The sequence below is a fragment of the Dendrobates tinctorius genome, unplaced genomic scaffold (assembly GCF_039654945.1).
Source record: "Dendrobates tinctorius isolate UK_male_01 unplaced genomic scaffold, ASM3965494v1 ptg000097l, whole genome shotgun sequence".
Taxonomy (NCBI): domain Eukaryota; kingdom Metazoa; phylum Chordata; class Amphibia; order Anura; family Dendrobatidae; genus Dendrobates; species Dendrobates tinctorius.
In genome coordinates, this window is record NW_027361765.1 from 25,360,379 (window position 1) to 25,383,121 (window position 22,743).

At 44.0% G+C, this 22,743-nt stretch overlaps 1 protein-coding gene across 1 annotated transcript in view; it reads right to left on the minus strand.

Moving 5' to 3' along the window:
* The window catches only part of AQP9 (aquaporin 9), a 314,039-nt gene that overhangs the window by 90,373 nt on the left and 200,923 nt on the right, over window positions 1-22,743 (minus strand). The window contains exon 2 of the mRNA XM_073586977.1: window positions 21,750-22,037. Coding sequence (XP_073443078.1) covers window positions 21,750-21,932 — 183 coding nt within the window. The 5' untranslated portion in view covers window positions 21,933-22,037. The remainder of the gene's footprint in view (window positions 1-21,749; window positions 22,038-22,743) is intronic.

Genomic DNA, 22,743 nt, shown 5'->3' on the forward strand with positions numbered 1-22,743 from the left:
CAGGAACAATATTCGCACTAACTCGTAATGGAACAATGTGCCTGTCAAGCACAGGCTAGAAAAATGCCTAGAATATCTAATTTTCTCAATTTCAGTGATCTAAAAGTGATCAGAGACCTTCATAGGGATGTAATAAAATAGACTACACATTATCAGGTGCAAAACAAACCCATTTACTCAACATAAAAGTAATAACTTTCATATACACAAATTTCAAAACTCCTGAGACGTACACTTTCATTTGTAAGAAAATCTGCCTTATTTATATGAAATATCCACAAACCTTTCTCTATCCATTCATAAAACAAGCTAAATAAACAATAGTAATGACTAAAAACATTACATACCAACCTTATAAAGTGTGATGTGTTCGGGACCAATGAGCCTGAGAAGCCAGCACAGCTATATCTTCCTTACTGAAGCTCTGCAGACCAACTGTGGTATCAGGTTTCACACAGCAGCTAGAGCCAGGAGACTATCTAGAGGGAGGGGGTTTCCTGAAAATCTTGTGAGAAGGGAGAAATGAAAGTAGAAGAGCTGCGCCTGTCAGATCCATTGTTCCTGACAGAGGGTTAATACAATAGGAATCTCAAGCCCTCTCTTTCTTTCTCATTGTAAAGCTGCAGTGAGGAGAACTCTAACTAGAGTGGTGGTGTAGCATGAGAGGTGCCGCTCAATTCAAAGTCATTGGGGCTAACAGTCGAGTACAATGCACAGTTCCTATAGCCCCATACATGTCAACTGTAATGACAGACCACAACTCGATTCAAGCCCCTCCTTGTTGTGACCATAATCTGTGGATAGATGATAAATGATCATTAAGAGAAAACCCCTGTATAAGATTTTGCAAACAGAGATTTCCTAATGTGGTCTCATTATCAAGATAGCTTGGCTGCCTCTAGGATTGATATAGACTACTGACAATTGCTAACTAAAGTCTGCTATTAAGCAAATACGGTTTTTGCCATAAGAGCTGCCTGGAGAGTTATTAAAATGTTTAGAAATAATTAAAGGGTCTTCTACTCCTGTCTCCCTCTCAACTGGTTCATTAGTGCTGTGTAATTTCTCATTACTCCTACAGGAAGTTAATGTTTAGTGGACTCTTCCCGTCAGATAGCAACTGATCATTGTGGGTTTCATCAGCAGGATATTCAATGCTCGATTGCCCAGTCCATGTAGCTATTAGAAAAGTTACCATACTTGTTTAAAAGCAGTAATAATTATACATATTCTGATTATACAGGACTCGGCATACAATGAAAATCTGAACTGTATCAGACTAGAATAGTTTTTATAGATAAAAGTGGTATGCAGTCAGGGAAAATATTCAGTGGGTACGGAAAGTATTCGCTGTGATAAATTTTTTACTCCAGGATAGCTCTGTATTTGCTTCATTGCAGCCATTTGGTAAATTCAAAAAAGTTCATTTTTTTCTCATTAACCCCTTTACTCCCAAGGGTGGTTTGCACGTTAATGACGGGTCAATTTTTACAATTCTGACCACTGTCCCTTTATGAGGTAATAACTCTGGAACGCTTTCAAGGATCCTGTTGATTCTGACATTGTTTTCTCATGACATATTGTACTTCATGTTAGTGGTAAAATTTCATTCATATAACTTGTGTTTATTTGTGAAAAAAATGGAAATTTGGCGAAAATTTTGAAAATTTCACAATTTTCCAACTTTTAATTTTTTATGCCCTTAAATCACAGAGATATGGTACACAAAAAACTTAAGTAACATTTCCCACATGTTTACTTTACATCAGCACAAATTTTTTTTTCTTAGGAAGTTTTAAGGGTTTAAAAGTTGACCAGCGATTTCTCATTTTTACACCATTTCACATTTGAAGTCACTTTGAGGGGTCTATATGATAGAAAATACCCAAAAGTGACACCATTCTAAAAACTGCATGCCTCAAGGTGCTCAAAACCACAATGAAGAAGTTTATTAACCCTTTAGGTGCTTTTTCTGAATTTCCCCATGGTGGGACGATTAAAGGATTATCTTATCTTATCTTATCTTATCTTTACAGGAATTTTTTAAATGTTTAAAAAAAAATTTACATTTAGCTTTTTTTCATAAAAAAATTACTTCAGGTCCATTTTTTTTATTTTACTAAGGGTAACAGGAGAAATTGGACTGCAAAAGTCATTGTGCAATTTGTCCTGAGTACACTGATACCTGATATGTGGAGGGAACCACAGTATCGGCGCATGGCAGAGCTCAGAAGGGAAGGAACGCCGTTTGACGTTTTCATTGCAAAATTGGCTGGAATTGAGATCGGATGCCATGTCACGTTTGGAGAGCCACTGATGTGCCTAAACCCCCCTCAAGTGACCCCCATTTTGGAAACTAGACCCCCAAGGAATGTATCTAGAAATGTGGTGGGAACTTTGAACCCCACAAGGGCTTCACAGAAGTTTATAACTTACAGCCGTACAATTAAAAAATCATATTTTTTCCACAAAAATGATCTTTTCACCCCCAATTTTTATTTTCCCAAGGGTAATAGGACATCAAAAGTTGTTGTGTAATTTGTTCTGAGTACACTGATACCCCATATGTGGGGGTAAACCACTATTTGCGCGCATGGCAGAGCTCAGAAGGGAAGCAGCGCCATTTGACTTTTTTGGCTGGAATTGAGATCGGACACCATGTCGCGTTTGGAGAGCCCCTGATGTGCCTAAACAGTGGAAATCCCCACAAATGACACCATTTTGGAAACTAGACCCCCCCAAGGAAGTTATCTAGATTTGTGGTGATAACTTTGAACCCCCTTGGGCTTCACATAAGTTTATAACATACAGCCGTAAAATTAAAAAAAATCTTATTTTTTTCACAAAAATGATCTTTTTACCCCCAATTTTTATTTTCACAAGTGTAACAGGACCCAAAAAGTTATTGTGCAAATTGTTCTGAGTGCGCTGATACCCAATATGTGGGGGTAAACCACTATTTGGGTGCATGGCAGAGCTCGGAAGGGAAGCAGTGCCATTTGACTTTTTTTGGCTGGAATTGAGATCGGACGCCATGACACGTTTGGAGAGCCCCTGATGTGCCTAAACAGTGGAAACCCCCCACAAGTGACCCCATTTTGGAAACTAGACCCCCAAAGAACTTATCTAGATGTGTGGTGAGCACTTTGAACCCCCAAGTGCTTCGCAGAAGTTTATAATGCCTGGGATTGAAAAGAAAAAAAATCATATTTTTTCCACAAACCTGATCATTTAGTCCTCAATTTTTTTATTTTCCCAAGGGTAACAGGAGAAATTGGACCCCAAAATTTGTTGTCCAGTTTGTCCTGAGTATGCTGGTACCCCATATGTGGGGAGGACCACTGTTTGGGCACACGTCGGGGATCGGAAAGGAAGTAGTGACGTTTTGAAATGCCGACTTGATGGAATGGTCTGCGGGCATCATGTTACGTTTGCAGAGCCCCTGATGTGCCTAAGCAGTAGAAACCCCCCACAAGTGACCCCATTTTGGAAACTAGACCACCCAAGGAACTAATCTAGATGTGTGGTGAGCACTTTGAACCCCCAAATGCTTCACAGAAGTTTATAACGTAGAGCCATAAAAACAAAAAAATTTTTTGTTCTTCAAAAATGATATTGCGCTGCTCCGAGGGTCTTAGGGAAGTGCGCAGGGAGCCTCCTCCCTGTGCAATTTTTCCCTGTACCCCTGTTACACTGCAATCATGTTTGATCGCAGTGTACCAGGGGTTAATGTGCCAGGGCGCTCCGTGACCGCCCCTGGAACGTGCCTGGTGTCAGCTGTAATAATCAGCTGACACCCGGCTGTGATCACAGGGTGTGAGACGCTGATTGTGTTGGACGTACTATTCTGTCCTTGGGACTTAGGTCCCAGGTCACATGGAAGGAATAGTACGTTCAATGTAAGGAAGGAGTTAATGTACACTGCTCCCCATCTTGACTGAAAAAACCCAGAAATGTAGACATTTTTGCAAATTTATTAAAAAAAGAAAACCTGGTCATTGGTCATAAGTATTTAGACCCTTTACTCAGTATTGAGCAGAAGCACCCTTTTGAGCTCGTACAGCCATGAGTCTTCTTGTGAATGATGCAACAAGTTTTTCACACCTGGATTTGGGGATCCTTTGCCATTCTTCCTTGCTGATCCTCTCCAGTTCTGTCAGGTTGGATGGTGAACGTTGGTAGACAGCCATTTTCAGGTCTCTCCAAAGATGCTCAATTGGGTTTAGGTCAGGGCTCTGGCTGGGCCAGTCAAGAATGGTCACAGAGTTGTTCTGAAGCCCCTCCTTTGTTATTTTAGCTGTGTGCCTAGGGTCGTTGACGTGTTGGAAGGTGAACCTTCGGCCAAGTCTGAGGTCCAGAACACTCTGGAAGAGGTTTTCATCCAGGATAGCTCTGTATTTGGTCACATTCATGTTTCCTTCAATTGCAACCAGTTGTCCTGTCCCTGCAGCTGAAAAACACCCCCATAGTATGATGCTGCCACCACCATATTTCATTGTTGGGATTGTATTGGGCAGATGAGCAGTGCCTGGTTTTCTCCACACATACAGTTTAGAATTATCACCAAAAAGTTCTATCTTCGACTCATCAGACCAGAGAATCTTATTTCTCATAGTCTGGGAGTCCTTAATGTGTTTTTTAGCAAACTCTATGCGGGCTTTCATATGTCTTGCACTGAGAAGATTCCGTTGGGCCATGCTGCCATAAAGTTGGAGGGCTGCAGTGATAGTTGACTTTGAGGAACTTTCCCCCATCTCCCTACTGCATCTGTGGAGCTCAGCCACAGTGCTCTTGGGGTTCTTCTTTACCTCTCTCACCAAGGCTCTTCTCCCACGATTGCTCAGTTTGGCTGGAAAGCCAGGTCTAGGAAGACTTCTGGTGGTCCCAAACGTCTTCCATTTAAGGATTATGAAGGCCACTGTGCTCTTAGGAACCTTGAGTACTGCAGTAATTCTTTTATAACATTGGCCTGATCTGTGCCTTGCTACAATTCTGTCTCTGAGCTCCTTGGCCAGTTCTTTGACCTCATGATTCTAATTTGGTCTGACATGCACTGTAGCTGTGAGGACTTATATAGACAAGTGTGTCTTTACAAATCAAGTCATATCAGTTTAATTAAACACAGCTGGACTCCAATGAAGGAGTAGAACCATCTCAAGGAGGATCATAAGGAAATGGACAGAATGTGACTTAAATATGCGTGTCTGAGCAAAGGGTCTGAATACTTATGACCATGTGATACTTCAGTTTTTCTTTTTTTATAAATCTGGAAAAAATTCTACATTTCTGTTTTTTTCAGTCAAGATGGGTTACAGAGTGTACATTAATAAAAAAATGAACTTTTTTGAATTTACCAAATAGCTGCAATGAAGCAAAGAGTAACATTTTTAAAAGTCTGAATACTTTCCGTACCCACTGTATTATCACTATGTAATGTAGCATCACTCTGCAAACATCTGTTGATTGAAACAATGGAAATTAGCTCAAGAAACAGGTGACTGGTTCCCTATATTAAAAGACAATTGCCATCTTTTAAAGTTACTGCATGTCACTAGGATACACCAACACTTTATTATTGATAAGGTTCCGACCTCTTGGACCCCAATACTTAGAATGATTTAATGCTGCATCCTCTTTATTGTTTTCTTTGCCCAGCAGCAGCCTTGGAAAATTAAGGAAATAAGGAGCCTCTAACCATTTGGCTTCACAGTAAAAACACCATACACTTTAAAAAGTCAGCCAAGCTTAACGTTCTTGTATATGTGAGAGATGCCGAGGCATACATAGAAATCACAGGGCCTCATAGAAGAGGTCCTTATTGAGCACGCTAACCCCGATCAAAAATAAATTCTGTAGGAGCATCACAGAAGAGCATATCTCACAGCTTTGCAAACCTTTCAAAGAAATTTTCCTTCTATTGAAGCCCCTTGATTCCCATTTCATTGCCCCCAGAAAGTATGATGCCAACAAAAGTGTCTTCAAAGCACAGTATCATGGCTCCACAGTGAATTCCTCCACAGTACCTTTTGCACGCACACCCTCTCCACGCACAGTATGATGCACCCCCCCCCTCCCTCATGGCAAAGTATGATGACTCCAACACAATATGATGTCCTAACAGTGTCCCCATCACAGCCCTCCACACAATATGATGTCCCCCACACAGCTCTCCATAGAGTATATCAACATGAAGGAAGAAGAGAAAACATATATCCTGCTGGGGGAAGAAGAGAGAGCAGTGGAGATAGCAGCGCAATATGTGAGCGAATGTCATAGACTGAGAGAAAGAGAACTATGATATGCCATGGACTTCTATAGCCCCCACCCTGGATCTGCCCCATCCACCTTTCCTACAACCCCTACCCAACATCCCTACAGTCCCTATCCCTATTCCCTTTTGTACACTTGCTTTGGCAAAGCTAATGTGTATTTAGTCCTGCCAATAAAGCTTATTTGAATTTGAGTATAATGGCCCCCACACTCCTCTACACAGTATGATGGCCCCAGCACAACCCTCCACACACTATGATTACCCCAACACAATCTTCTAACCACTTTGATGACCTTATCCATATCTCCACACAGTATCACTGCCACAGCACAACAATCCACACTGTATGATGGCCCCAACACAACCCTCCAAACAGCATAATCGCCCCCACACAATCCTCTACACAGTATGATGGACCCCACACAAACAATGCCCCCCCCACTAGCTCTCCCAACAGTATAATGACCCCCCATATATCCCTCCAAACTGTATAATGGCCCCCACACTAACCTCCACACTGTACAACTGCTTACATTGAGTATAATGGACCCACTAGCCCTCAAAACAGTATAATGGCCCCCACATAGCCCTTCAATCAATATGATAGTACCCTACATAGCCCTCTAAACAGTAAAATGGCCCACACATAGCCCAGCAAGCATGAAAATAGCCCCCCCATTTAGAACTGCAAACAGAATAATGGCCTGCCACATAGCTCACCAAAGAGTATAATGGCCTCACAAAATCCTGCAAGTAGTATATTGGCCCCCATATAGCACTCCAAACAGTATAATGACTACCACATAATCCTCCATATAGTATAATGGTCCCCACATAGCTTTCCATATAGTATATTGGGCCTCACAATGTATTACTCTAATGATTTAAAAAAATACTGCCCTTTTCTTGCTCCCCTGCTGCTATGGCTTCAGCAGCAAGTGTTCTGAAGCTCTGCGTTGCTCAACTCAGCGGGAGGGATGTAGTGATATCATCGTGCCTGCTGTACTGAGATGTCAAAGCTAAGATGCAGGCGGAAAATGATGAAGTTGCTAGCTGACGGCTCCTTGTTCAATTATTGCTTTCAACTGTATACCAATAGAGTTGAAAGTGCAATGCCAACGCTGGCACCAGGCCCCTCAACTCACAAACTCCATTGAGGCTGCATAGTCTGTCACTATTGGTGGTACACCCAGGGCCACCATCAGGGCATTACTGCCCTGAATGGCGTGTGGGGTCCAGTGGCCAGAGGGGGCTCGCATCGTGCTCCATCCCATCTGCTAATCAGGCCCAACCGGCAGGTTAAACTGGGCCCTTAGCGGCGCTGTGGCAGTTGTATGCTATTGACATGCGGGCCCGGGCCCGCACGTCAATGGTTAACAGCCGCCATCCAATCAGAGGCTGGCAGCTGACATCAGCCGCAGTGCACATGTCGCCAGCGTTTGACGTCATTGTCACTCGCCGGCGAGTGCGCGCTTCAGCTGCGTGGAGGGAGCTTCACCGCAGGGGCGTGGCCAGATAAGAAGAACTTGTTTTTTTTTGTTTTTTATTGAAAGCGGCAATCCGGGGGGGCCCGGAGCAGAATGCTGGACATGGAGGCAGAATGCAAGACATGGGGCAGAATGCTGGACATGGGGGCAGAATGGAAGACATGGGGGCAGAATGCAAGACATGGGGCAGAATGCAAGACATGAGGGCAGAATGCTGAACATGGGGGCAAAATGCTGGACATTGGGGCAGAATGCAGGACATGGGGCAGAATGCTGGACATGGAGACAGAATACTGGACATGGGGACAGAATGCTGGACATAGGGATAGTGTTATGGATCTGCAACACAGGACTAGGGTAAAAGGGGGAAAACTGCACTATGACTAGGCTGATACCCTACGATGGAGTGGGCAACCCATTCCTTGCGAATAGACCCAATGATGATCCTAGGTTAATCTCAAGTGAAGACCTATAGATAGGGGGAGGGGGGTCCCTGCAAGATCTAAGGACTGGGTACAAAAAAGGGTCATCTCCTAATAGAAAATACAGAGAAGTCTGCAGAAACCAACAGGATACAGTAACAAGACTAGCAGAACCAGAGGTTCCAGCACTGCACAAATTACACACACAGAAGGCAAAGCAAAGCACCAAGCCAGAACTCCATTGGATTAACACTGTTGTCCAGCAAGGACTGGGAGGCAGGTGCAGGTTGATAAAGAGTGATGCAACCACCTGACCCAAGACAAACCCAGCACCAGAGGAAAAAGACCAGCAGCCAGAACACCACAAGAAAATGGCAGATCGTCACAAAGTAAACAGATTCTAACAGACAGAATGCTGGACATGGGAGCAGAATGCTGGACATGGTGGCAGAATACTGGACATGGGGGCAAAATGCTGGCATGGGGGCAGAATGCAGGACATGGAGGCAGAATGCTGGACATGGGGGCAGAATGCTGGACATGAGGCAAAATTCTGGCATGGGGCAGAATGCTGGACATGGGGACAGAATGCTGGACATGGGGGCAAAATGTTGACATGGGGAAGAATGCAGGACATGGGGGCAGAATGCTGGCATGGGGGCAGAATGCAGGACATGGGGACAGAATGCAAGAAATGGGGGCAGTATGCAAGACATGGGGCCAGAATGCAAGACACATGCAAGACATGGGGGGCAGAATGCTGGACATGGGGCAGAATGCAAGACATGGGGGCAGAATGCAAGACACACGCAAGACATGGGGGCAGAATGCTGGACATGTGGGCAGAATGCTGGACATGGGGGCAGAATGCTGGACATGGGGCAGAATGCAAGACATGGGGGCAGAATGCAAGACACACGCAAGACATGGGGCAGAATGCTGGACATGGGGGGCAGAATGCTGGACATGGGGCAGAATGCAAGACATGGGGGCAGAATGCAAGACACACGTAAGACATGGGGGCAGAATGCTGGACATGGGGCAGAATGCTGCACATGGGGCAGAATGTGAGACACGAGGGCAGAATGTGACAGTGAGACAAAGGAGGGGCAGAATGGACATGGGGAAGAATGTGACAGTGAGACACAGGAGGGGCAGAATGTGAGGCATGGGGCAGAATGTGACAGTAAGACACAGGAGGGGACAGAATGTGACAATGAGACACAGGAGGGGGCAGAATGCACATGGGGCAGAATGTGACAGTGAGACACAGGAGGGGGCAGAATGTGAGGCACGGGGGCATAATGTGACAGGAAGACACAGGAGGGGGCAGAATGTGACAGTGAGACACAGGAGGGGGCAGAATGTGATACAGGAGGAGGCAGAATGGGAGACACATGGTGCAGGACCATGGGGCAGGATGGATACAATGTAGACAGATGGGGCAGGATCGGGAGATCATATGGGGCAGAATAGATATTCAAGAGGGCAGGATGAGAGAAAATATGGCTGTAGCCAGGAATGAGACACACGGGGGCCAGGATGGGGGATATTATTACCATAGGGGCTAATTAAGGGATATTATTACTGCAGTGATGTATTTTATTTTTTTGAGGATACTGTTTTAAATGGGGGAAGGTCCTGTTACTGTGCAGAGTGACACTATGTTGCCTTTTTTTCTTCATCTGGTGTATTGTAGAAGTTGGGAAAAAATTAAGTAATGTGTTCTGCAAGTGGAGCTTCTAGATAACTGTGTTATTTCCTGCAGAGACGAGCCCTGGCTGGAAGACGTGATGGCAGTCTGTGCTGGATGAAAAACGAAGCTGAAGGACTTCACCTAGAGACGTCACTGATGAGTCAGTGTGTTACGTGTACACTGACACTATGCACTATATACAGAGTGCCTTTGTACAATGTCACCAGTGATCACTGTATTACCTGTACACTGGCACTATATAAGAGGTCCTGTGCATAATGTTACCGGTGATCACTGTATTACCTGTACACTGGCACTATATACAGAGCTCCTGTGTATAATGTCACTGGTGATTACTGTATTACCTGTACACAGACACTGCATACTAAGTACATATCTCCTGTGTATAATGGCACTTATGGTGATAATATTATGGGTTTTTTTTATCAATGATCAGTATTGTAGTATTCAGTCACCATATGGTGGTAATATGTGGTCTGGGCATGGTGTGGTGGCATTTGTCCCTTGTATGCGCTATTATTCTGTCATTGTGGTGGTAATATGTGATCTGGTCATGGTGTGGCTGTATTTGTTCCTTGTATGTGGTATTATAAGTCACTATGTGGTGGTAATATGTGGTATTTGTCCCTTTTGATGTGATATTATTGGTCATTTTAAAAATCCCCCTCTCGGCTTATATGCGAGTCATATACTGAGGGTCGGCGGGGAGGGGGAGCGGGGCTGTCAGAGACCATACTCGCTCTCTCCTGGCACGTCTCTGCAGCCCCTGCTTCTCCGTAGGTCTCCTGTGCCTGTGTTCAGGGTTACGTGGTACCGCTCATTAAAGCCATGAATATGCGCATATTCATGACTTTAATGAGCAGTACCACGTGACCGCTGAACGCAGGAAGAAGACGACCGAGGGAGAAATAGGGGCTGCAGGGAAGACCGTGCGCTAGGAGGGGGTAAGTATGACAGGGGCAGAGAAATTTTCACCTGTCTCCATTCCACCGCCATGCACCGCTGTGTCTCCTGGGTCCTCTGGCTGTGACATTCAGCAGAGGGAGCGATGACGTAGTCAGAGCATGCCCTCTGCTGAATGTCACTGCAGAGACCCAGGAGACACAGCGGCACTCAGCGATGGATCGGGGACCGGTAAATATCGCCAGTGCCGGGGGACTGAGCAAGCAGCGACACCAACATCTGGCCCCCAGCCATGAGAGGGGAGTATGTCATTTTTTTATTGCAGCAGCGATAGCAGCAATATATGAGGGGTATTTATGGAGCATCTTCTTGGGCCAGCATTAACCCTTGTGCAGCAGCATATGGGCTTTTTTCATCTATGGAGCATCTTCTTGGGCCACCATTAACCCTTGTGCAGCATTTTATGGGGGTATTTAACTATGGAGCATCTTGTTGGGCCACTATTAACCCTTGTGCAGCAATATATGTTTTTTTTTTATCTATGGAGCATCATCTTGGGCCACCATTAACCCTTGTGCAGTATTTTATGGGGGGTATTTATCTATGGAGCATCATCTTGGGCCACCATTAACCCTTGTGCAGCATCACCCTTGGCTTATTCATGAGTATCCAACAGCCACGTCCAGCCATCGCCCAATATCACTGCTCCCATTCGTTTCTAAACTCCTGGATCAGCATGTCCACACTGAACTTTCCTCCCACCTCTCATCTAACTTGCTCTTTGACAATCTACAATCTGGCTTCTGCCCCCATCATTCCACTGAGACAGCCCTGACCAAAATTACCAACGACCTACTTACAGGCAAAGCTAACGGACAGTACTCTATACTCCTCCTTCTAGACCTGTCCTCTGCTTTCGACACAGTTGACCACTGCCTCCTACTACAGATCCTCTCCTCCTTTGGCATCAAAGACCTCGCCCTATCCTGGATCTCTTCATACCTTTCTAACCACACATTCAGCCTCTCCCACTCCCACACTACCTCCTCATCCCACTCTCTCTCTGTTGGAGTCCCCCAAGGCTCTGTTCTAGGACCCCTACTCTTCTCAATCTATACACTAGGCCTGGGGCAACTCATAAAGTCCCATGGATTCCAGTACCACCTTTATGCCAATGATACTCAGATCTACCTCTCTGGCCCAGACGTCACCTCTCTGCTCTCCAGAATCCTAGAGTGTCTATCAGCCATATCCTCCTTCTTCTCCTCTCGCTTCCTCAAACTCAATGTGGACAAATCTGAACTAATCATCTTTACCCCATCCCACAGATCTTCCTTACCCGACCTTTCTATAACAATTGACGATATCACGCTTTCCCCTGTAAAGGAGGTCCGCTGCCTCGGCGTAACCCTTGACTCTGCCCTGTCCTTCAAACCGCACATCCAAGCTCTCTCCACCTCCTGTCGCCTCCAGCTCAAAAATATTTCCAGAATCCATCCCTTCCTCAACCCTCAATCTACTAAACTACTTGTGCATGCCCTCATAATCTCCTGCCTCGACTACTGCAACATCCTTTTTAGTGGCCTCCCTGCTAACACCCTTGCACCTCTCCAGTCCATCCTCAACTCTGCCACCTGACTAATTCTTCTCTCTCCTCGCTACTCCTCCGCTTCTCCCCTCTGCAAATCTCTTCACTGGCTCCCATTCCCTCAGCGTATCCAATTCAAATTACTAATACTGACCGACAAGGCCATCTACAACCTGTCTCCTCCATACATCTCTGAACTAATCTCCCGTTACTTTCCCTCACGTAATCTCCGGTCCTCCCAAGACCTCCTTCTCTTCTCCACACTTATTCGCTCCTCACCCAACCGCCTCCAAGACTTCTCCCGAATAGCCCCCATCCTCTGGAATTCCCTACCCCAACACGTCCGGCTATCATCCACACTCGGATCCTTCAGACGGAACCTGAAAACCCACCTCTTCAGGATAGCCTACAGCCTGCAATGATCCCCACCTGCCTCCTCAACACTTCTGGAGCTACCGCCTCATAATCACTGGAGCTGCTGCAACCCCCAACCTACTGTCTCCTTCCCCACCATCCTGTAGCATGTAAGCCCGAAAGGGCAGGGTCCTCTCTCCCTTCTATATCAGTCTGTGATTGTTAGTTTGTTTACTGTAAGTGATATCTGTAATTTGTATGTAACTCCTTCTCATGTACAGCACCATGGAACCAATAATAATAATAATAATAATAAAAATTTTTATTTCTATAGCGCTGACATATTCCGCAGCACTCTACATTTCAGAGGGGACTTGTACAGACAATATACATTACAGCATAATAATAATCACATAGATCATAACAGATGCCAAGAGAAATTAGGGCCCTGCTCGCAAGCTTACAATATATGAGGAAAAAAGGGGAGACACGAAAGGTGGGTGGTAACAGTTGCCCTGATTGTATGGACCAGCCATAATGTTAAGTGTGTAACAGTACGGATGCAGAGGGCTAATGGATGCATAAAGCATGTGGGAACATGATGCGGGGAACCTGGTTATGGTAATACTTTTGGGTGTGCCACACAGGGATAGATTAGGTTAATATGTTGAGGCGATAGGCCAGTCTGAATAAATGCGTTTTCAGGGCACGCTTAAAATTGTGGTGGTTGGGGACTAATCGTATTGACCTGGGAAGTGCATTCCAAAGAATTGGCGCAGCACGTGTATAGTCTTGAAGACGGGAGTGGGAGGTTCTGATTATTGAGGATGCTAACCTCAGGTCATCAGCAGAACGGAGGGTGCGGGTAGGATGGTATACTGAAACAAGGGAGGAGATGTAGGGTGGTGCTGAGCAATGGAGGGCTTTGTGGGTGAGGGTAATAAGTTTGTACTGGATTCTGGAGTGGATGGGTAGCCAGTGTAATGAGTGGCACAAGGTAGAGGCATCGGTGTTACGATTGGCGAGCAATATGATCCTGGCAGCTGCATTCAAGACAGATTGGAGGGGGGAGAGTTTGGTAAGAGGGAGACCGATAAGAAGGGAGTTACAATAGTCGAGACGAGAATGAATAAGAGAAACAGTAAGAGTTTTTGCAGAGTCAAAAGTAAGAAAAGGTCGAATTCTAGAAATGTTTTTGAGGTGCAGATAACAAGAGCGAGCCAGTGATCGGATGTGGGGGACAAAGGAAAGCTCAGAGTCAAGCATGACCCCAAGACAGCGGGCATGTTGCTGGGGAGTAATAGTAGAACCACACACGGAAATGGCAATGTCGGGTATAGGTACATTAGTAGCGGGAGGAAACACAAGGAGTTCAGTCTTTGACAGGTTCAGTTTCAGATATAGTGAGGACATGATGTTAGACACAGCATTTAGACAATCGCCAGTGTTTTCTAGAAAGGCTGGCGTGATGTCAGGAGAAGAAGCGTATAATTGGGTGTCGTCAGCATAGAGATGGTACTGGAAACCAAATCTACTGATTGTTTGACCAATAGGGGCAGTATACAAAGAGAAGAGGAGGGGGCCTAGGACTGATCCTTGAGGAACCCCAACAGTAAGGGGAAGATGAGAGGAGGAGGAGCCAGCAAAAGATACAGTAAAGGAGCGGTCAGAGAGATAGGAGGAGAACCAGGAGAGAATGGTGTCCTTGAGGCCAATGGAACGGAGCATAGTGAGGAGGAGCTGATGATCCACAGTGTCGAATGCTGCAGAGAGATCCAAGAGAATTAGCATGGAGTAATGACCATTTGATTTAGCTGTTAGTAGATCATTAGAGACTTTAGTGAGGGCAGTTTCAGTAGAATGTAAAGAGTGGAAACCGGATTAGAGAGGGTCGAGAAGAGAGTTTTCTGAGAGATAGCGGATAAGACGGGAGTGGACCAGGCGTTCCAGGAGTTTAGAGATGAAGGGAAGATTAGAAACAGGTCTATAGTTAGCGGCACAGTTTGTCGAGGGATGGTTTTTTAAGTAGTGGATGTATGATGGCATGCTTAAATGAGGAGGGAAAGATACCAGAAAGAGAGGTTAAATATTTTAGTTAGGTGAGGGATGACAGCAGGGGAAAGGGGCTGGAGTAGATCTGACGGAAATGGGTCACTGGTGCAAGTGGTTGGGCGAGAAGATGCAAGGAGCCTGCTTACTTCTTCTTCTGTGACTGGTTCAAAGTCAGAGAGTGAGCTAGATGCAGTGGAGGAGGGAGGACAGTGCATGGTATGAGGTGATTGGGAGATAATTTCCTGTCGGATCTTGTCAATTTTTCTTTGAAGTAATTGGCCAGATTGTCAGCTTGAAGCTCCGTGGTAGGGGCCTGCACGCTTGGGTTGAGCAGAGAATGAAAAGTGTCAAAGAGACGTTTCGGGTTATTGGACAGTGAGGTGATGAGGGTGTTGAAATAGGTTTGTTTTGAGAGGTGAAGGGCAGTGTTGTATGTTCGAAGCATAAACTTATAATGGATGAAATCTTCGGGTAGGTTGGATTTTCTCCACAGACGTTCGGCGCACCTGGAGCACCGCTGCAGGAAACGTGTTCGCAGGGTGTGCCAGGGTTGTCGCCGTCTGTGTTGTGGTGTTCTATGTATAGGAGGAGCAAATTCATCCAGGGCACTTTGAAGTGTTTCATTGTAATGCTTCAATGCAGAATCAGGACATGAAAGGGAGGAGATAGGGGCCAATGAAGTGTGCAAGTTCTTCATAAGTTTCTGGGTGTTAATGGCCTGTATGTTTCTATAAATATGGGCAGTGGGGGTGACCTGAGCAGCCTGGCAGTTCTTGATAGAGAATGAAAGAAGGTTGTGGTCAGAGAGCGGGAGAGGGGAGTTTGCAAAATCATCCACTGCACAAAGCCGAGAGAAGACCAAGTCGAGGGAGTTCCCGTCTTCATGCGTTGGAGAATTAGTAAGCTGCAAAAGGCCAAACGAGGAGGTTAGAGATAAAAGGTGAGTAGCAGATGGGGAGAGCGGAAGAGCAATGGGGATGTTGAAATCGCCCATGATGAGGGTAGGGATGTCACAGGAGAGAAAATGTGGAAGCCAAGTGGCAAAATGATCCAGGAACTGATGGGAGGGGCCGGGAGGACGATATACCACCGCCACTCGCATGGGGAAGGGGGTGTAGAGTCTGATGGCATGGACCTCAAAAGAAGGAAAGACAAGTGAGGGTACTTGAGGGATAACCTGAAAGGTACAATTTGATGATAGGAGCAGACCAACACCTCCACCTGCTCTATTGTCTGATCTTGGGGTATGAGAGAAATGTAGTCCCCCGTATGAAAGAGCAGCAGCAGCGGTAGTGTCTGGCTGCTGGATCCAGGTTTCAGTAAGAGCCAGGAGGTTAAGAGAATTAGAAAGGAAAAAGTCATGAGTGAAGGAGAGTTTGTTACACACTGAGCGAGAATTCCAAAGTGCACAATTAAGAGAGACAGATGCCATGCAGGGAATATTAATAAGATTAGAGGGGTTTCTGAGTGTAGCAGTTGGCAGGTTTGACTTTCTATAACATGAGGGACCAGGGTTGGGAGCAATGTCTCCTGCGACTAGGAGAAGGAGGATAGAAAGAGTGAGCAGATGGTTAAGTGATTTGTGAGAGAGTCTCTTATGTTGAATGGTGGGACTGAATGGATCTTTGCTGTGTAGCAATGTAAAAAGAGCGTGAGTGCTATACATAGGAGAGGAAAGGAGGGGCCAATATGGATGGAGTGTAGAGAGTTAATGCCAGGGCGGTGGATGTGTGTAAATGCAGCAGTCAGAATATAAATTAAACAAATGCATATGGAAAATATTTTGGGTTGCCCAAATGTACAGGGAAGAGATATATTTATTTGTCTTACCTGTCTCCTGCCCTGTCTAACTGCCATGCTATAACTGCCAGCGTACTTAGATACATGTACTTTGATTACATGTTCATAAATGCCACCCCTGCATAAATGGTGCTTTATAAATAAATAATAATGAGTCAATAAGTTTTCCCAGTTTTTTTTTGCAAAATTAGGGGGGTCAGCTTATATGCAGGATGGCTTATACATGAGTATATACGGTACCTAAATTGTATTGGATATTTTAACACATGTTTAATAGGTTAGAGTAGAGTAGGGCCCAGCCAAAATAGTCTACCTTGTTGTGGTGGCAGATTTAAAAAATCTTTTGCCAAAGCAAGAGCTGCTGGCTATGTGTATGATCTGGTGATGGGAAGTGTTAATGTGTGATTGGTGAGAAGTCGAGTTTTTACAAGAGAGAGCGGTGGGACAGTGGACAGTTCGAGGGGTGGAGGGAGAGGCTGGGGTGAAGCCTGGGCAGAGTCTCAAGGGGGCCCTGAAAGTTTTGCCATTATGGGGCCCTGAATTTCTTAGTGGCAGCCCTGGGTACACCACTGGGGAGAAGGAAATTTTTTTTGACTGACAGCTATCTAATAAGTATGGGGGTCTATAAAGTGGACACAGTATATGACTGGCATTGTAGCCCCATCATTCTCAGGATTAGCAGAAGTGCCCGAGGTTGGAACCCCAGTGTCCATAAACTGATTGCATGTCCCATTGATACATCAACAGTTTATAACAACAAAATACCCCTGTTATGACAAATTACTCCATTTGTACTCTCACAATTCACTGTATAGCAGCACTCAACTATATGGAAGTAAATACAGCATTTATCATCCTGAATTTTTTGGTAAATAAACATCTTCAGAAGGAAATAGCCCAAATTACAATCATGGTCTTTGAAATGCTTTGACAAGTTCAAACAATATTTATAACTAGCTGAAGAGCCCGGCGCTGCCGGGCATAGTAACTAACTGTGGTTAGTTGTAGCAAATTATAATTATCCTCCATCCCTTAGTCCCGTGCCCATATACCCATCACACATCCTCCATCCCATAGTCCCATGCCCATATACCCATCACACATCCTCCATCCCATAGTCCCATGCCCATACACCCATCATACATATCTGCCATCCCATAGGCCCGTGCCCATATACCCATCATACATATCCTCCATCCCATAGTCCAGTGCCCATATACCCATCACACATCCTCCATCCCATAGTCCCATGCCCATATACCCATCATACATATTCTCCATCCCATAGTCCCATGCCCATATACCCATCATACATATTCGCCATCCCATAGTCCCATGCCCATATTCCCATCATACATATTCGCCATCCCATAGTCGAGTGCCCATATACCCATAACACATCCTTTATCTCATAGTCCCATGCCCATATACCCATCATACATATCCTCCATTCCATAGTCCCGTGCCCATATACCTATCATACATATCCGCCATCCCATAGTCCCGTGCCCATATACACATCATACATATCCTCCATCCCATAGTCCAATGCCCATATACCCATCACACATCCTCCATCCCATAGTCCCGTGCCCATATACATATCCGCCATCCCATAATCCCGTGCCCATATACCCGTCAAACATATCCTCCATCCCATAGTCAAGTGCCCATATACCCATCACACATCCTCCATCCCATAGTCCCGTGCCCATATACATAATCGCCATCCCATAGTCCCGTGCCCATATACCCATCATACATATCCTCCATCCCATAGTCCAGTGCCCATATACCCATCACACATCCTCCATCCCATAGTCAACCATTATGACATCATAATGAGCGGCGGCGGGGCTTGCGACCTATGATGACATCAGGGTCGCCATGGCAACCGTTGTGACATCATAATGAGGGGCGGGGCTTGAAACGCACACACTGCTTCCCCAGTATGCAAATAGGGGCATTATGACATCACAATGAGGGGCGGGGCTTGACAAGCACACACTTTTTACCCCAGTATGTAGATAGGGGCAAAATTGTTTGGTGAATTGTAACCCGCGGGGTTAAAATTTCGCCTCACAACATAGCTTAGGACGCTCTCGGGGTCCAGACGTGTGACTGTGCCAAATTTTGTGGCTGTAGCTGCGACGGTGCGGATGTCTATCCCGGACATATACACACACATACACACACATACATACACACACACATACATACATACACACTTTGAGCTTTATATATTAGATAAACAATTGGTGCAAACCTTGCAAGGCACTGGGATACAACTTTCTGTTGGTATCGCACCGAGTTCAGTGCACCCTAATACAAAGGTGGGTGAACTGTGGCTACTAATCTGTAAACAAGCCTTGGGCAAAACTGCCAAAAGTTCAGGGATAGGACCTACGTTTACGGACTAAAGTTATCAGTCTGCTTCATTCTGCACACATCTGAGAAGTAAAAGAGTAGATGAACTTTGTCACAACTTGTTTGATTTTCTTCATGAGGATGGGTATTTACTACGTATTTAGGTCACATTTCAACATGTTTCTGCGCAAGGCTTTCTTTTGTGTCAGCATTGCATAAGTCACAATGATTATATATATTTATATGTTTTTATCTGGAATATTTTCAATCACATAATTCTTTATCAAACAAATAACATAAAAAGATGTATTATGTGGTTTACATCTATAGAGGGTACTGTGACATGCAGATTGTTGCATACAATCCTGTGAGCTGTGTTATGTCTTTATGCAAATGCTGATGTGGCAGAAGTAAAACTGTACAAAAAGGAAGTTGCAAAACAGTATTTTCACATGATTGAAAAAAAGTCTGCAGCAGAAATATGCAGCGTTCAAATCAACAAATACATAGTGTTGATAACAAGGATTCAAAGCAAATAATAGTCCTCTGAGGACAGAACAGAAATCCATACTTGTTAATCATTAAGGTAACGTCCCCTTATATCCAAATATATTTGGATAGGGGACACTTTTAAAAGTTCTATTTTTTTCAGTATATAGCATCTAAATAGTTCATATTCACACTGGTCATTGCTCAAAAGGATTTTCCAAATATTTACTGTATATGCTTAAAGGGGTTGTTCTGGCTTTTCACATAATCTCAGTACATATCTGGCCTGCAGAATGCTGACAATAAGTAATTTACTTTCTGTCACTAGTTTGCACGGTTTTCTAGATATTCTGAACAGAACTTCCAAGGGGAGGTGTGTTATGGCATTGAAATGAGAACTGGTCGTAACCTCCTACTCTACTCCAAACATGCCCTCTATAGCAACAACCCCACCCTCCATAGCTACAGGCCCTCCCCATCCACATGAAGCCCTCATCACACAGTAACAAGTCCTCCCCCTCTAGCAGCCTCACTGCAGAGAGCAGACCACCCAGCTGCTCCTCCCCCAGACACACGCTGAACAGTGATCTATGGAAAGTGAAACTAGTGAGGAGGGAAAATCGAAATGCATGAATAATTGTTTCATTGCATGTGTACAATGTTTTCTATGTCCCATTGATATGCATAAAAATATTTTGTTGGAAAATTTCAATGCAGAATTTACATGGAAAATCTATTTCATATGTGCCACAAATGAAAGTCTTAGATATTATCATTGCTTTCATACGCAATAAAATATAATCATGTGTCCTGTGATGTACAGTCAGCTGTTATATTGGCTCATTTTATTAACAGTTGTACGGATTTTTAAGGGTTTTTCTGGAGTTTATTTTTTGTCTATCTGTAAAATACATCATCAATGATTGAACTATATGAGTTCAATGGGTGAGAAGGCAGCTGATCAGCAGAATAAAGGGGCGTTTGTATGGATAGGCCATCAATATTTGAACAACCTGGGTTCAACGGGTGGCAGGCTGATCAACAGAATGAAAAAATGACATAGGCACAGCAACTCATCCATATGAGCTACCGGCATCTATAAGTAAGGGGAGGGCACATTCATCGCTTCATGGCAGCAGAAGCTCTGGACTGATGAGAACAAAATATTTGGCTGAGACAGAAGGCTGTTGTATGCCAAATGCTTGGATAGTGATACAATAATGAGTGTCTGCAGGAAACAGTGAAGCGTGGGGGAAGTTCTTTGCCACAATAAGGCTGTGTTTCAGCCAATGAAGTTGGGAATTTGGTTAAGATTAACTGTGTCCTCAATGCTGAGAAATACAGGCAGATACTTATCAATCATGCAATACCAGCAAGAAGGTTTCTGATTGGCTCCAAATTTCTTCTTCAGCAGGAGAATGACATACAACCAATGATATTAAGAACTATCTCATAAATTAAAAAAAGAACAAGGAGTCCTAGAATCGATAGAGTTCTGATCTGAACATCATGTAGTCTGTCTGGAGACAGTACATCTACAAATCTGTGGTTAGTTCTTAATGATGTTTGGAAAAACCTCTCTGCAGTTTTTTTAAACACTCTGTGCATGTGTACCTAGAAGAATTGATGCATTAATGCAGCTTCAATGACAAAAGGGCGGTTACAACAAATATTGATTTGACTTAGCTTTGTCTTTTGTATATTCTTACTTTGCAGTATTTTTTCTATACTCGGTTAAAGCTTTACCACAGTAGTGTGTATATATATATATATATATTTATATATATTACTCAGATTTAACAAGGGTGACCCTATACTACCATAACTGTATAGTGTTTCCATAAGATGACTTTACATGATTGGCTAGGGTGGTTAATTACATATGACAAACATATTCTATTAGTCATTATTCTTGTTACTTATAACTGTTGTGTATGAACTGTTGAATTGCAAAACTCTGCGGAATATGTTGGTGCTATATAAATAAAGTTTATTATTTAAAGGGCAGAATGCATATGGCCAGTCAACTTGTTTGTACAAAAACCATTTGAACATAGTAGAAATGTAAAAATATTTCACAAACAGGAAGACTAAAAAAAGTTCTGGATTATAAGGTCCTGGGAGTTACTGCTGTAATAACAGTTATACATACATATAAGAAAGTACAATTTTTGGCCAGAATACTAGCATTATGCTATTTTTATACAGCAAACAGACAAAAAGGCTTAAACTCAGAGAAATACACACATCAGCAGAGTTATACAGTACATAAAGAAACAGGAAAACAGCTGACACTTACTACTAGCAGACATGTTCCAAAAAATTCAGAGAGGGTTTCCTTTGCTAGGCTGTTGCTCAGAGCAATTTTTTCTAAACAGCTTCTGTTTTCCTTCATGTCTAAAGTGCTGTATGTGCTGCTCCTCCGGTTGCCCTTGGTGGCGTCAGCTTCAGACATCCTCTTCTGCAGATTTTGGGCTCCCATTTAACTATTAACCCACGTGGGAAAGTGTGCACTGCTTGCATGAGCTTCACTGAATGGTCTGATTCATATATTGCCAGGAAAATTGATTTCCTGTACTGCCATTGGCTGGATTAAAGTATGTAGATTAAAAAAAAAAAGTACAGCTCATTTTAAAATCTTTCCATATTTTTTTTCAATTTACATTTAGAAAATATGATATATCATTTCAGGAAGAAAGTTCTAATTTGAACACATGCTGCAAAAAGTCATTATAGCTATTATACCTTAGCTTTTATTCACATGTGGAAAGCAATTCTTCTATCTGTATTGTATATTGGAGAGTTTTAATTGAACATTTACTTAAAGGGAAACTGTCACGAGAAACAACTCTGTTAACCTGCAGATTTGCTCGCAGCCGAATGCAAAGGGGAGAAAGTATTCTTTACTCTCCAAGTCAGCATTTGGTATTCAGTAATGGGGGTGTCATGATCCATGCGGGATCATGACAGATAAAAAGCACAGGTAACCTTTTTTTTTTTTTTTCTAAGCTGTGCTTAGGTGGTTTTTGCCCCCGGGGGCCATGAGGATTATTGCTCTGTGGTGTCGTTTTTTCTACATTTTCCCCCCGGTGGGGGTGAGCGTCTTTGCACTCTGTTTCTTTAGTTTAGTGCACATGATTAGAATACAGGTGTGATTGCTGGCTCTGCTATAAAAGAGTCTCAGGTGTTGCAATCAGCGTTGGTGATAGTGTTCATTTCAACCATCCTTGGTGGAGAAAGCAGCTGGAGAGAGTTCCTTGCAGCACTGTCTTAGCCCTGGTGCGGAAGGAGTC